The 15144-nt window shown below is 42.6% G+C and overlaps 2 protein-coding genes across 3 annotated transcripts; one reads left to right on the top strand and one right to left on the bottom strand.

Moving 5' to 3' along the window:
* Window positions 1-2738: 2738 nt before the first annotated feature.
* SPCS1 (signal peptidase complex subunit 1) lies at window positions 2739-4684 on the bottom strand. The gene is made up of 4 exons (XM_043442557.1): window positions 4250-4684; window positions 3829-3888; window positions 3664-3750; window positions 2739-3226 (listed from the first exon to the last, which is right to left on the bottom strand). Exons 1-4 carry the CDS (start codon window positions 4283-4285, stop codon window positions 3101-3103), a joined length of 309 nt encoding a protein of 102 aa, XP_043298492.1. The 5' UTR covers window positions 4286-4684; the 3' UTR covers window positions 2739-3100.
* Window positions 4685-4776: 92 nt separating this feature from the next.
* Window positions 4777-15123, top strand: GLT8D1 (glycosyltransferase 8 domain containing 1). 2 transcript variants are annotated; one of them, XM_043442548.1, is made up of 10 exons: window positions 4777-4962; window positions 8475-8528; window positions 8800-8898; window positions 11196-11409; window positions 12718-12835; window positions 13061-13145; window positions 13659-13771; window positions 14082-14248; window positions 14339-14451; window positions 14599-15123. In XM_043442548.1, exons 2-10 carry the CDS (start codon window positions 8513-8515, stop codon window positions 14787-14789), a joined length of 1116 nt encoding a protein of 371 aa, XP_043298483.1. In that variant the 5' UTR covers window positions 4777-4962; window positions 8475-8512; the 3' UTR covers window positions 14790-15123. The 2 variants fall into 2 exon arrangements, with proteins under 2 accessions (XP_043298483.1, XP_043298484.1); XM_043442549.1 differs by lacking the exon at window positions 4777-4962 and adding an exon at window positions 5097-5117.
* The last annotated feature ends 21 nt before the right edge of the window (window positions 15124-15144 follow it).

The raw sequence follows: 15144 nt of genomic DNA, 5'->3' as shown, positions 1-15144 counted from the left end.
CTAAGTCACTTCAGTCGTGTCCGACTCTGTGTGATCCCATAGACGGCAGCCCACCAGGCTCCCCCATCCCTGGGATTCTCCAGGCAAGAACACTGGAGTGGGTTGCCATTTCCTTCTCCAATGTGCGAAAGTGAAAATGAAAGTGAAGTTGCTCAGTCGTGTCTGACTCTTAGCGACCCCATGGACCACAGTCTACCAGGCTCCTCCATCCATGGGATCTTCCAGGTGACAGTACTGGAGTGGGGTGCCATTGCCTTCTCCGTTCTAGTCCCCTAAAAGGCTTTTAGTTTTTATTATGTGCCAGGTACTAGGCCAGTGTTCATGGCCTAATTTCTAAAGCTTCTTAATTTTATTTTAAGGGTTTGTTATAATGCAACTCTAAAACCATCTGATCCCAGTGCCCAGCTGGGGACAAATTTTTGGCAAAATGTTGGTCTTTCTGAGCTATTTACCATTTCTTTCATGTTTTAGAGATCCATAATCTTTCTTGGGAAGTCAACTTTAGTTTTACTGAAGTTTTCTAACTTATTTCTGTGAAGTTATATATATTATTTTCTTAAAGTAAAAAAAAAATTCCCTCATACATTTTTAGTCCCATTCTATATATTTTTAAGTCAGTGTTTATGCTTCTGTTGTTTTGTGGTTTTTTTCTTGAGTGCCTAATCATTTTTCAGCTTTATTTAGTTTTAAAACACATTTTTAAGACTAAATTTTCCTTTCAGCATGTCTTTGGCCACATTTGAAAGACTTTTGATGTTTTATTTGACATTAGTTTGTAAATAGTAATTCTTGTTTTGATTTTCTCTTTTAAAAGTATTTTTTAATTTCCATGTATTTCCAAAGCCAAGAAATTTCTCCTTGCTCCAGCTACATTGCAGTGTTACTAAATATGACCTGCACAACCTCTATTTCTTGGAATTGTTTTTTCCTGTAGCTCAGTACATGATTCATTATTGGAATGGCCCTATGTGCCTTCAGTAAAGGTGAATTCTCTTATGCATAGGCAGAATCACTTCTCCACTAAATACTGGAAATGTTCTACATCTGCACTAATATGGTAGCCACTAGTCATATAAAACCTGTTGAGTCTTTGCCATGTGGCTGGTTGAGAAACTCAATTAAAAAAATTTTTTTTGTGGATGTATGGGATCTTAATTCTCGAACTAGGGATCAAACCCACGCCCCCTGCATTGGAAACAGAGTCGTAAGCACTAGATGGCTAGGGAAGCCCTGAGGAACCCAATTTTTAATTAAACTTAAGACACACATGACTAGAAGCATCATATTGGACAGCACAGCTCTGTATTCATTTAGTAAGTATGATGGAGTGCCTATGCGTCATATGTACTCTTGTACTAGTAGCAAACAGCAGTGAGCCTAAGAAGGTTCCTGTTCCCATGGAGCTTATATTCTGAGGTGGATGCTTAACAAATATATACTGAGATATAGTAAATGCCATGAAAAATAAATACAGAATGATGGGGCATACCCAAACTTTTGTTTTGATAGGATAGTAGGAAATGCTTTATAGTGACATCCGCGTAGGGCTTCCCAGGTGGTGCCAGCCCTAAAGAACCCACCTGCCAATGCAGGAGATGTGGGTTCAATCCCTGGGTCGGGAAGATCCTCTAGAGGAGGGCATGGCAACCCACTCCAGTATTCTTGCCTGGAGAATCCCATGGACAGAGGAGCCTGGCGGCCTACAGTCCATAGGGTCACAGAGTCAGACATGACTGAAGTGACTTAGCATGCACGCACTGGGTAGGGACCTGAATGAAAGGAGAGAACAAATCATGTATACCTAAGGGAAGGTGTTCCAGTCATGTGGAACAAGTGCAAAAGTCTTCATATTGCCTTGATCTATCAAAATCTGAAAGGTAGACTGTTGGTCTCCTACAAAGAGTGCAGCTTTGCCAAATTCCTGTATATGTAACAATCTTCGCTTTATATATTTCACATCTTACTCAATGCATGATTCATTGACATCTTACAGCTATGAAATGTCCCTCTTTGCCTCATTTAATGCTTTCTGATATTAAATTTCTGACTTTTTCACTATTACCACTCCTTTCTGCTTGCATTTGCCTAATACATCCTTGCTCCTGTTTTCAACCTTTAGGTGTCATTTTGAGAACATGAGGTAACTTGATTTTCAACCCTATTGGGAGCTCTTAACTTTGTAATAACATTTTTTTATTGATATGCTTGGTCTTATTTTTGCTGTCTTTTACTTTTCTTCCCCCTTTTAAAAACCTTTTCCTGACTTCTGGTGTATTAAGATCTTCACTCCCTTTTCTAAAAACTCAGTTTGGAAGTCCTATATCCTGGTATCAAGAAGTAGAATATGACTTGTAATAACCCTTGCGCTCCCATTCCTCACACAAGACTTTTAGAACATTTTTCCCTTCAGCCCTCTGGAAAATTTAAAAGTAATTTATAGCTTCTCGGGTTTTCATTTTGAACTGCCTTAGGTAAAGCATGGATTAAATGTTTTCTGCTTGGCAACAGCCTTATTTTACTGGTACCAAAATATTACTTTACCACAAAATTTACATCAGTAAGTTTTTTCACAGGTGCTTGCTGTTGTTTAAAAAAAAAAAAGAAATCATACATTAGGACCTTGTAGCTTCAGAAGATAGAAATGGTTCTTGCTGACACTTTCAGAACCATGAACTTCTAGCTCTGGCTTTTACTCGTAGTCATGTTTGCAGAACAATGAACAAAAGACTCTATAGACATTGAATTGCACTGAGTTTTAATTGAAAACATTAAAACAGCCTGACTACCCATAATGAATTATAAAACTTGATAGTTAAATTGTACTGTCATTTATGAAGCTTTTACTCATTATTTTGTAGATCTGAAAGAAACTTTGCATACTTCTGTTTTCTGTTCTTCATTTCAGAGGAAGATTGTGAGAAGGTCTAAAATATTTATAAATCAAAACCCAAAAGAGAAATGAAACATGGAGAAAACAAAATCTATACACAGCTGAGCATAGGTGGTTTTTAGCTTATGTTTTATATATGAAAACAATTTAGCTCATGTCACACAAAACAAAAGCAGGTACAACAGTAAAGCTGAATCATGAAAACCCCGATCAATTATTTTTAGCATGTCTCTTAACTTTTCGTTCCCCCGGTTTCTTGTCTTCTGTGCTTGAGTCTTGAACAGGTAACCACTTGAGGGGGTGCCGGCGATAAATGGGCCATGGAGGAAGTGTCAGCTGGGTCAGAACAGAAAATCAATTATGGCCATTAGAAGCTTAAAAGAGTATTATGTATTATGCCTGGTTCCCAAATGACTCCTTTGCTACAGGTAAAAACAAGGAAACCGACATTCCTATGAAAACTCAGTGCCATCACCCAGACAAGATACTTTAAGTGAGAACAAGCCTCATTGTTTACACATGGCTTTAAGAGCTAAAAGACAGGTGAGGAGGGAGCAATGTGAAGACCATAGGGTCTTAAGTTCTAGCTTTGACTTTCAAGATTACTGCTTGGAGCAACTGCCAAAAGAAATAAGCTTTACGCAACTTAACCTCATCTGATGCTATCTGGCATTGAAACGTTGTGCGGATTCTCAGTACTACATCCAAGCAAAATAACCCAATTCAGAAAACCTAGCTTGCCACTAACATCCAAGCACCCACAAATTTCTTACCAAACACGAAAAAGCAAATCCAGCCATAACTATATAGACAGTCCACCCGAACTGTTCAGCCAGGTACCCGTAGATAAATCCAACTATCTAAAGACAAAGAAAGTATATTAAATACAGTCAAGCTGGGGGTGAGGGTGGAAAAGTTTATGTAAATCCAATACTTACTGCAGAAAAAAGAATAATTCCCTGAAACATCTGTTCAGCTAGCTTCTGGCCCTTGTAATCCTAGAGGTGAAGAAGAGCAAAGCAGGAATTGGTTCCACCACCGAAGAGGTACGTTACTGCCCGGGTCTCACAGCTTTGGCACCAGGGCATTCCCAACATATGGGGCTCCCCCAAGAACCTAAGCAAGGAATGCCATTCTGGGTTTCCAGGGGGAACCGAAGCATACTCACGGAGCCCAGGGAGGGGCACCCTTGGTGGGGGTAGAGAGAAGGGCACCAGGTAGGCACAACTCGGCAAAGAGAGTAGCCATCCGCGGCAGTACCCGCGCCGCACGGGGTAGGTCTCGGACAAGGGTTGCGGAGCTACCAGGCTCGCGAGCGGCGTGCAGGGATCATAGGGCCCAAGCGGGCAGCGGCCTCACCATTTGCGTGGGCAGCGAGCTCAGATGCTCCAACATGTCTGGTTCTGAAGGCGGGCGGCAGAGCGAGGGCAGCCGGGACTCAGGGACGCTAGGGTCCGGGGTCAGCTTCTGCTGACGGGTCCAGTTACGCGGGCCTGACGAGTGGAGGGTTGCGATGGCCGCGGCCCCGGAAGCGGATGTCTCCCACAGACCCGGTCGGCCCGAGGCCCCTCCCAGTGCCCTCGCTAGGCGAGGCGTGCTTTCGCAGTTGGCCGTCGGCCGGCGCCCTCTCCGTGGGGGCTGAGATGTTGACGGCGGTAGCCGAGTCGAGGCATCACGCGCCCGCGAAGGGCTCGCCGTCAGCGCTCTTGGGTGCTGGGAGCCGCGGTCCCGGTCCTCCAAACTGTCCTCGGCTGGGCGGGCGCCGCTGAAGTGCGGCCTGCGCGCGCCCCGTCTCCATGGCGACGGCCTTCTGCCGGCGAGGACCCCAGCCGTGGGGCTGCCCGGCGGCGCCTGCTGCGTGCGACGCCCTCGGGGGCCGAGCGGCCGACGGGCGGGGGTCTGCAGGACTGCGCGGCGGCCGCGAAGCTAGCGGGCGGGCGGGCTCTGTCCGGAGTGCAGGCGACGCGGGCGGTCCGGCGGCTGGCTGGGCCCCGGGGCCTGCGGCAGGGGCGCTGAGCTGGCGGGGCGGGCCGGGTTGCGGGGAGCGGCTCCTCCTCCTCCTCGGACTGCAGGTAAGGGCTGCCCCTGGCAGCGTCCGAGGGGAGCTGCTGGCTGGAACCCCAACCCGGGGTCTCGGAGCTTGGGCGGGTAGCCGGCCCAGCGTGTGCTCTGCGGAACACCAGAATTTAGAGAGGGACCACCCCAGAACCCTTCATCCAGAGAAAGGGTATCCTGTCGGGGAGGGGTTCTCGCCGGCCCCTTCGTACCAGTGTGGGGAGCTCCCGCCCGGGGACCCCCAGGCTGCTCGGCGGGCTTCTCTGGCCCCTTTACAGACTCAGACCGCCGAGGATTCGCACAGCTCTCTCTTTCTCCCTCTCCCTCTCTATGCCAGTGTCTCTCTCAAAAGCTGAGGCCCTCCTCCGTTACTCTGAGGAAGGTGGAAGACCCACGTTCCAGAGAGAAACTGTGTGGGAAACCTGGGCCTGGGGGGTCCCTACTGGCTCGCTGGCCTCTATGCTGTGTTGCGCGCCAGAGTCACTCACAGACGCTGGGATTCTGGGCACTCCAGGGCCAGGTTGATGTGTCTGGTTGCCGCCCTCATTCATTAATCCGCAAATACATCCCGCAGCTTTTTTTTTTTTTTTTTTGTGCCAAGCTTTGGGCCAAAGATATGGCCCTGACCACCAACAGGCCCTTGCCTTCCTGGAGTCCAGAATGTGTCAAGGGAGACAGCCACGTAACCCCAGAAGTATAAACCGGATTACTCTGGGGGTAGCGAAGCCCTGGATTTGTGAGAGCTTAGGGGAGATGCAACTGAATGCGGGATTTGAGGGAGGCTCCCTTAATTGCTGAAAGCCAAGTAGTGGCAAGCCATATAAAGAGGTGGAGAAAGTGGATGTACACGCTTAGTACCTTTTCCACCTTTCAATCTGGTGGAGACTAAGCCCTTTCTCTTGTATGTAGCCATAGACATATCCCTCTGTTTATCCCTCTTTAAACGCACTTTACAGGGTAGCAGTTGCTGTAGAGACTTTATGGTATTTGCTCTATAAAGATACTTACGGGAAAAGGAGACTGCTTTTGTCAGATTTTATTTCAGAGAGATCTCCATTGGAATTTGTTTCCGTGATTACTTTTAACGATGGTGTTCCCTTTCAGGGCTGAGAACCAGCCTTGCTCCTAGATTAACAAGATCATTCAACAAGTATCACATATCTACTACCATTTGCCAGACATGGTTTTAGATGGCAAGGATACACCAGTATACACTTTTCCCTGGAGTCACTGTTCTCAAAGAGCAGGGAAGACAGAATGAAGAAACAAATCAAATAAATGAGATAATTTCATAATTGAAGAGGGGGGTGGTAAGCTTTATTGATGGTCTCTGAGGGGATGGGTAAGAGGACCAAAAGGTGACCTTGGTCTTCTGTAATCTCGAACAACGCCAGTTTGAATGGAGAAGTAGGGCCAGAAGTCTGGTTGGAGGAGGCTGAAGAGAGGACAGGAGGAAAGAAACTGGAGCTGGAGACTTTCAATCCTTTCAAGCTTTTTGTGTGAGAGGGAGCAGAGAAATGGGTCTGTGAGTCTACTGGGATTTGGGAAGGGGTGTCTTTTTGTTTTTTAATTAACTGGAAGATACAAAGCATGATAATATGCTGCTGAGAGTGTGTTCCAGCAGAGAGGGAAAGAGTTTGCTGTTGCTGCACCAAGGAATCAATTGTAGGATAGGTTGCAAAGCGTGAGTGGAATGGCCTTCCATGGGAGTATATAGCAATAGGAGGGAAAGCAGAAAAGACCGCTGAGAATATGGGTACTAGTGCAGGTAGCCAGCAAGACGAGAAACATAAAGTGTTCTTTCCCCCTAAGGTTTCTTCACCCATATTTCTGGGAACAGCTGCTGTGTGTGTGTGGAGTGATTTGGGAATGTGAAGGTCTTATCATTTCTAAACAAAATATTAATTTTCATAGTGGACAGTGAATATTACTCATCAAATTTTACACAGCTGTGTACTCTAGCAAAAATATAGTCAGTATTTTTGCACATCCTGCATGTACCTGCAGTTTGGCTTTGAGAATTCTTTCTACTCAGATCAGTGAATTCCATTACCAGGAATTACACCAGGAAAGGAATTATGGATCAGACACACTCCATAATAACTGGGATTTTGTATGTAGATAACCATGGAAGAGTTTTTGGAGCAAATGGTTTTTGCCATGCAAATCTACTTAAGTATGTCAGATACCTGCTAGGATTGTGTTTTTCTTCTGTCTGGCCAGTTGCAATAGCACAAATATTTGTGCCTCTTGACCAGGATACTACCTGTAAGTAATTGTTGCTGGACATTGTTGAGCTAAACCATTGTCCTTTATACTGTTCATTAAATGAGATTCATTAAAGTGAGATAGTGTTCTTCAGTTTTGGTGGAAATTGGCTCCAAGCCGGCAGACACTAGAACTGAGTAGCCCCCAGGCTGCCACCATCTATAGGTCAGCCTCAGTCCTCAAGAGGAAGTAGAGACACATGCTGCTGCTGCTAAGTCACTTCAGTTGTGTCTGACTGTCTGACCCCATCCCTGGGATTCTCTAGGCAAGAACACTGGAGTGGGTTGCCATTTCCTTCTCCAATGCATAAAGGTGAAAAGTGAAAGTGAAGTTGCTCAGTCATGTCTAGCTCAGGGTATATAATGATATATATTCTTCAGAGAGGAAATCTGTTGGTATAGTATACTTTACATGTACTGCTTTAGAAAGAAGAGTGAGAGAAGGAATGTGTATTTTTAAAATTTTAATTGGAGGATAATTAATTTACAATATTGTGATGGTTTTTGCCATACATCAACATGAATCGGCCACAGGTACATGTCCCCCCGGATCCTGAACCCCCCTCCTACCTTCCTCCCTATCCTATCCCTCTGGGTTGTCCCAGAGCACTGGCTTTGGGTGCCCTGCTTCATGCATTGAACTTGCACTGGTCATCTGTTTTACATATGGTAATGTACTATTCTTTCAGATCATCCCACCCTCACCTTGTGTGTACTTGGGGAGTCTGAATTATTTTCTCCAAGTTTGTAATCTGGCCTGTGATTCCCAATTTTTTAAATAGCCCTTCAATATATTTTTCTTCTTTTCAAAGGCCTTTAGAAATGAGTTAATAGAATACAATTTGGAATAGCGGATATTTTGTACCAATGAGGTTGACCTCAGTTTATTTGATCATAGACAACTAAGCCCCTGTCTAATTAGGAATTCTAAGTAGAAATTCATTCAGAAAATGTTTCCATAGTGGTTAGACCCCTAGACCCCTAAATTCTACTGGGTATTCCTCCTGGTAGAATTTCTTTTGCTTTTTGTCTAGTGGCGTATGGTACACAAGGCTTTAAGTTATTGGAAATATTTTATTATTATGACTGCTATAAAAAATTCAGATCTCAAGTTGGGTTCTTGGAAGCTGTTAATTCAAAACAAGTTCCTGGCAGAATATACCATATATTCACTTTTTGTTTCTGTCTGAATAAAAGCGTAGGCATTTTGATGGCCACTCTAATGTACCTACTGACTTTGGGGGCTTGTTTTTGTTTTGTAGGGTTAATAACTAATACTTATATAAGACAGAAGAGAAAGATGTCATTTCGTAAAGGTACGTTCTGTCTACAGTTGTTATTTTGTTGTTTAGTTGCTGAGTCACGTCCCATCAGGCTCCTCTGTCCGTGGGATTTTCCAGGCAGGAATATTGGAGTGGGTTGCCATTTCCTTCTCCGGGGGATCTTCCTGACCCACGGGTCGAACCCGGGTCTCTGGTGTTGGCAGGCAGATTCTTTGCTGCTAAGCCACTGAGAAAGCTGTGTCTTATCTTTTACTTGGTCAAAAGGTAAAGAAATGTAATGTGGGCTTTCTCCTCTGTGTTTCAGTAAACATCATCATCCTGGTCCTGGCTGTTGCTCTCTTCTTACTGGTTTTGCACCATAACTTCCTTGGTCTGAGCAGTTTGCTGAGGAATGAGGTTTCAGGTATGGGAACCCTGACTACAGCCTTGCTGTCTGTTAAGAACCTGGAATTCCCTGTGTCCCACATTCTAAGTTACATCACTAGATTTAAAGAAAAGAAGGCTTTCTGCTTGGCCCTACAGAAGCTGCTAACACCTCTGAGAAAGGCAGGTGGCACTCATTTTGCTCTAGCAGCCTGTCCCCTTCTCCCTGCTGGGCGATTGTTTGCTAAGCATTTGATCTCACCAAAGATTCCTTTTTTACCAAATTAGAATCCTTAGAGAAAGGAGCCACTATAGGGTGTTATCTGCAGACATTTCAGTCGGGCAGGGCTTCAGAAGGTGACAGGTTAATATTGCTGGTGTCTGATTCCTATTTTGTTCACTAGATCATCAGTCTGGTCACCTGTTACTTTCCTTTAACATGTGGAACCATATCAGCAGGACTCTAGTAGTAAAACGAAACCATAAAACCTCTTCTGCTGATTTAAAAGATCATTGTTGTATAACTCTGCTGCCACTTATTTTAGATTAGTTGTTCATATTGCCCTGCCTTGGTATTGAGAAATGTTTGAGGCTTCAGAGGGTTTGTCAAAAGTAATTTTTGACTTGTTACCCACCATCCTTGACCAGAGCATGAAAAGACCAATAGCTTTCCCTTAACTTTCACTGAATGCTCTAATAGCATGTTTTATAATAGTGTGTGTGTGTATATATATATAATGTATGTGTGTGTGTGTGTATGTATTTACAGAAAGTAATGCATGCTCCTGATAGTAGGAGCATTTATAAACTGCATTCAAGCTCCATGAGGGCAGTTGTGGCTGGTACATAGGAGGTGCCTAATAAATATTCATTGAATAAATTATTTCACTGCCTAGAGATAACTATTAATATTAAAATTTTCCCTTTGTAGTCCAGTTTTTTACCTCTGTGTATTTTTTCCATATAGTTGAGATTATACTATATATTAATATAAACTACATGATTTTTCACATAATTATATCCTAAGTAAGTCACCATGACAAAACTCTTCAAATGTAAATTTAATGCCACATAGTTTACTTTTTGCTATAGGAAAAAGTCATTTGGTACAATGACTTTGAGATTTTTTTGACGGCAACCCCGCAATATGAATGTGTTACATACAACACACACACATACATGTGTATATTGGCTATCTGCCCTTCACAGTGGTAAAGATTTAACTGTTTTATTCATGGCTATAACCCCAGTGCCTAGATATTATCTGGCACATGGTAAGTGCTCAGTGTTCAGTGCATGATGAATGAGTAAATGAATGGACATACTATGAAAGAAGGAAGGTTTACAAAACAATACTTGGAGTTGCTGTGTGTGATGCATTCTGATATTTTCTAAGTCACTGTTCTGTTCCAATTCAGAAACTTTTCCTGCTCACATTCTAATTGTGACCCACTAAATTAACTTTCATTCATACTTCTGGGACACGATTCATGGTTTGAAAAACAACTGTTTTTTAGTTTGCTTCTAGGTTTTCGTAGTTGTAAATAAAATTATGACTTTTGGTTCCCTCTCAGGTTTTGTTCTTAAGAGACACAAGGGAATTACTGGGTCAGAGGCCATGTACCTGTTTAAGGCTCTTGATACAAACTGCCAAAATATAGTCTAAAAAGATCCTGTTATATTCCTACCAGTAGTGTATCATAATTCCATGTGCTGCCTGTTTTTTTTAAACGCTTTTCCAAGGCCTGGTTACATACAGGAAAACACACAATTTCTGGCCTGTGTGGTTCACATTGTAATGAGACAGATTGAGGTCTAAGTATCATAACCCTCAGCTAACCTCTCTTTTTTTTTTTTTTTTCATTTATTTTTATTAGTTGGAGGCTAATTACTTTACAACATTGTAGTGGTTTTTGCCATACACTGACATGAATCAGCCATGGATTTACATGTGTTCCCCATCCCGCCTCCTGCCTCCCTCCCCATCCCATTCCTCTAGGTCTTCCCAGTGCACGAGCCCTGAGTACTTATCTCATGCATCCAACCTGGGCTGGTGATGTTTCACTCTTGATAGTATATTTGTTTCAACGCTATTCTCTCAGAAGATCCCACCCTCGCCTTCTCCCACAGAGTCCAAAAGTCTGAAAGATAAAGACCAATACAGTATACTAACACATATATATGGAATTTAAAAAGATGGTAATGATAACCCTATATGCAAAACAGAAAAAGAGACACAGATGTACAGATCAGCTAACCTCTTTTCATGTGTTGGGATCTGTAAGAAAAGCTCTTGAGATTGTATCCTAGTACCTTCCTTGTGTGCGTTCTTTGCAGATTCAGGAATTGTGGGGCTTCAGCCAGTGGACTTTATCCCAAATGCTCCCCAGCATGTGGTTGATGGGAGAGAAGAGGAGATTCCTGTGGTCATCGCTGCATCTGAAGACAGGCTCGGAGGGGCCATCGCAGCCATAAACAGCATCCAGCACAATACCCGCTCCAACGTGATCTTCTACATTGTCACACTCAACGGCACAGCAGGCCACCTCCGGTGAGCGCCGCCTGCCTGATGGCTCTGCTTCAGGGGTACTCTAAGAGCAGGCCAGCTGCCAATCGAGTAATCTTTTTTTTCAGTGTTTACAATCATTTTTCTTGTATAATTATTATACCACATATAAACACATTTTTTCCATATGATTGTACCATAAATATGTCTCCATGATAGCAGAAATGTGTAAGCAACTCACGCCAAGATGTGAATCAACTGTTTACTATGCACGTTGTTAAACTCAAACAGGTATTTGTTTTTGTTAATAAGAACTTCCTCAGTGAAGGAAGCAGTGTGTTGACTTACATTCTTTTACAAGTTCCTTACTTCCAGAACATGCTCTTGAGTAGTTCTGGTTTAGAGTTGGAAGGGACGGGGGAGCAACAGCAAGGTAGACTGGTGAAGTGAGTATAGACCTAACCCCTGGGAACCTATTTCTGCATCTCTAAGTATGGGATGTAAATATCCAACCTAGAGGATTGTTCTATCAAGTAAATGAAAAAAAAAAATGTAAACTACCTACCACATAATAATCGCTTAGTAAATGATCCTTAGTATTATGATTTATAGAACCCAGTCTGATGGGCAGTCTTAAATTTGTTTTGAAGATGTTTTGACTTAAGATTTACAAAGTTATTACAAAATTTTAATAGGTTAATAGTGGTCAGAGTTCTGTGCCTTTCTTCATGGTTCATGTTTTTTGTGAAAGTTGTTATGAATAATTTTTCCATTTTTAAAAACTCAAGAAACCATCTAAAATAGAAACAAATATTGCATTAAAATAGAAATATCCACAAAATGCTGATCTGAAATGGCCCTAGGAAAAATGTGCTGGACATCTTTAGGGAACACTGACTTTTCTCACAGGTCTGATACCTTAGACTCAGGTACTCAGTGAGTGTGTAGGTTAACAGACGGATTTGCCCCCTGTGTTAACTAGCTTTCACTACCGTCATACCTTGACTCATCTTCTTCACTCATGTATTTGGAGGGACAGAAGTTGAACAATCCAGGTGGTGACGGGATCACCTCAATTCCATAGTGAATTTTTCTACCGCAGCTTTGGTGTCAGATTGATCAGAGCATGAGCCTTTGTAAGCTCTGTTACCATAGAGTCTTGGTTCAAGAAGGGGCTTCAGTGGGAACACTCACAGCAGATGAGGATACCAGAACTCAAGAGGTGAAGGGAATTGAAGACACCTATGTGGTCCTCAGGATTTCTCTTGCATTAGGGTCTTGGAAAGCAGAGACATGGCTGTGATTTGGGGCATTATTACTTAAAACTGATATTTGGTGGTTTATTTTCACCAGGTCCTGGCTCAGCAGCAGTAACCTGAAAAGTATCAGGTACAAAATTGTGAATTTTGACACTAAACTTTTGGAAGGGAAAGTAAAGGAGGATCCTGACCAGGGGGAATCCATAAAACCAGTGAGTTCCATGCATCCTTGTTTGTACTTGGTAGTACTAGAAAATGGCTGGAATACCTGCATAACTGGGTACAGTGCAAAGATTATACTTCCCTGGGGACCAAGTCTGGAAGTTCTGAGACCTTTGGATTTCTTCTCTTGCATGGATGCTGACAGCATCCTGGGAATTTCTAGTAAACAAAAGCACAGCCACTTAAAATCCTGTTTCAATGCTTTCTTTTTCCAGTTAACCTTTGCAAGGTTCTACTTGCCAATTCTGGTTCCCAGAGCAAAGAAGGCCATATACATGGATGATGATGTAATCGTGCAAGGTACTGAAGAATGCCACATCATTGCTGCTCTCTGTCCATTGTGGACTGTACTGTTTGTCTTACTTATGGTTACCCTATAAAAGGTCATCTTTCACATTTCACTCGAAAGTACGTGGATTACTTTCAAATATCTTTTGATACTGATTTCTAACATAATTCCACAGTGATAACAGACTCTGTTTGATTTTAATACCTTTAGACCATGAAATTTTTGCACCTTGTTTTATGTCCCTGGATATGTTCCAGTGTCTCCTAGTTTACAGTCTATGGGAACTTGAATAGAATTTGTAACCTACTGTTGTGTGAAAATTATATATAAGTCTTAATTATGTTGAATTGGTTTACATTATTTATCAGGTCTACTCTATCCTTCTGCTTCTCTGTACATTCATTCTACTAATTTCTACAAGTTTGATATTGAAACTCCAACTAAAAACCTTAATTTACCTACTTAAAGTAGGAGGAATAGGCATCTTGGGACAACTTCCAGCCTAAACCTTAATGTTTTTTCAGGTGATATTCTTGCCCTGTACAATACACCACTGAAGCCAGGACATGCAGCTGCATTTTCAGAAGACTGTGATTCAACCTCTGCTAAAGTTGTCATCCGTGGAGCAGGGAACCAGGTAAATTATTTATTAGACCTTGTAAATTTACTGTACTCCCCTTTTAGCTACATTTTATTCACTGGTTATTTCATCCTAAAACTCAAGGCTACTTTCCTAGATTGGTTTATGGATTTGACAACCTAATTCTCCTTGAATATCCGGCTTTATGCTTAGGTTCCTGTTGTCAACTTGCAATCCCAACTGTCACTTCTAATTGCTTTATGTAGAGCCCTTTGCTAATTATCTGAGAAATCTTAAGTAAGCAGAATGGTTATCAAATTACTGTTTGAAGTGGTAAACATACTATATATCCCAATTGTGTTTTTAGTACAATTACATTGGATATCTTGACTATAAGAAGGAAAGAATTCGTAAACTTTCCATGAAAGCCAGCACCTGCTCATTTAATCCTGGAGTTTTTGTTGCAAACTTGACAGAATGGAGAAGACAGAATATAACTAACCAGCTGGAAAAATGGATGAAACTCAATGTAGAGTAAGTTATGTAACTGGCCTAGCTCTGAAAACTCTTCTCTCTCAACCCTGGCAGTCTTGACTAACAGGAATTGTTCTCTCTCCCACCCAGAGAGGGGCTATATAGCAGAACACTGGCTGGCAGCATCACAACACCGCCTTTGCTGATTGTGTTTTACCAACAGCACTCCACCATTGACCCTATGTGGAATGTTCGCCACCTTGGTAAGTAGGTAATTAACCAAGAGCCTAAGCAGTAAAGTGTCTATGAAGAACCACCCTCAGGAATGGACTAGATTGTTTGCCTAAAGTTATCTGCAGTCTTGTGTCTGATTAGTACAATGATTTGGCTCTTTTTTCTCTAAATGTAAGGTTCCAGTGCTGGAAAACGATATTCACCCCAATTTGTAAAGGCTGCCAAGTTACTCCACTGGAATGGGCACTTTAAGCCATGGGGAAGAACTGCTTCATATACTGATGTCTGGGAAAAATGGTATATTCCGGACCCAACAGGCAAATTCAGCCTAATCCGAAGACATGTGGAGATCTCAAATACAAAGTAAAATACGAATTGTGCTATAAGCATTTCTCAGGAAATCCTGGAAGACAGTGTGTGTGGGAAGTAACACTAGCTAGGCTTCAGTGCCTGTCTTCACCAACCCATGGAAAAAGGGACATTTCAGCTGGGTAAGAGGATAGACTGTCCCATTTGGCAGCCAGCTTCCCAGACAGACTATAAATATGCCTCCATCTGCCTTACCAAGTGTTCGCTTGCTGATGGTGCTGACTGACCAGAGGTGAATGGACTTAAGATACGGTTGCTACAGCCAGTTCGTCACTGCTACTTGGTTTTAATTTTGTGACCTGTGTAAATAAAGTGAAAACTTCATTTTTCAATAGGTATCTGCTTTAACTTTA

This window comes from Cervus canadensis, chromosome 22 (assembly GCF_019320065.1).
Source record: "Cervus canadensis isolate Bull #8, Minnesota chromosome 22, ASM1932006v1, whole genome shotgun sequence".
Taxonomy (NCBI): domain Eukaryota; kingdom Metazoa; phylum Chordata; class Mammalia; order Artiodactyla; family Cervidae; genus Cervus; species Cervus canadensis.
Note: the sequence above shows the minus strand (reverse complement) of the source record. Positions and strands in the feature narration are given on the sequence as shown.

Coding starts and splice junctions, on each gene's coding strand:
- GLT8D1 (XM_043442548.1), top strand. Junction 13,772..14,081: donor TCCGTGGAGCAGGGAACCAG/GTAAATTATTTA, acceptor TTGTGTTTTTAG/TACAATTACATTGGATATCT. Junction 14,249..14,338: donor TGGATGAAACTCAATGTAGA/GTAAGTTATGTA, acceptor TCTCCCACCCAG/AGAGGGGCTATATAGCAGAA.
- SPCS1 (XM_043442557.1), bottom strand. CDS start 4,285: ATGTTGGAGCATCTGAGCTCGCTGCCCACGCAAATG. Junction 3,889..4,249: donor GCTCGCTGCCCACGCAAATG/GTGAGGCCGCTG, acceptor CTTCACCTCTAG/GATTACAAGGGCCAGAAGCT. Junction 3,227..3,663: donor GATTTGCTTTTTCGTGTTTG/GTAAGAAATTTG, acceptor GTTCTGACCCAG/CTGACACTTCCTCCATGGCC.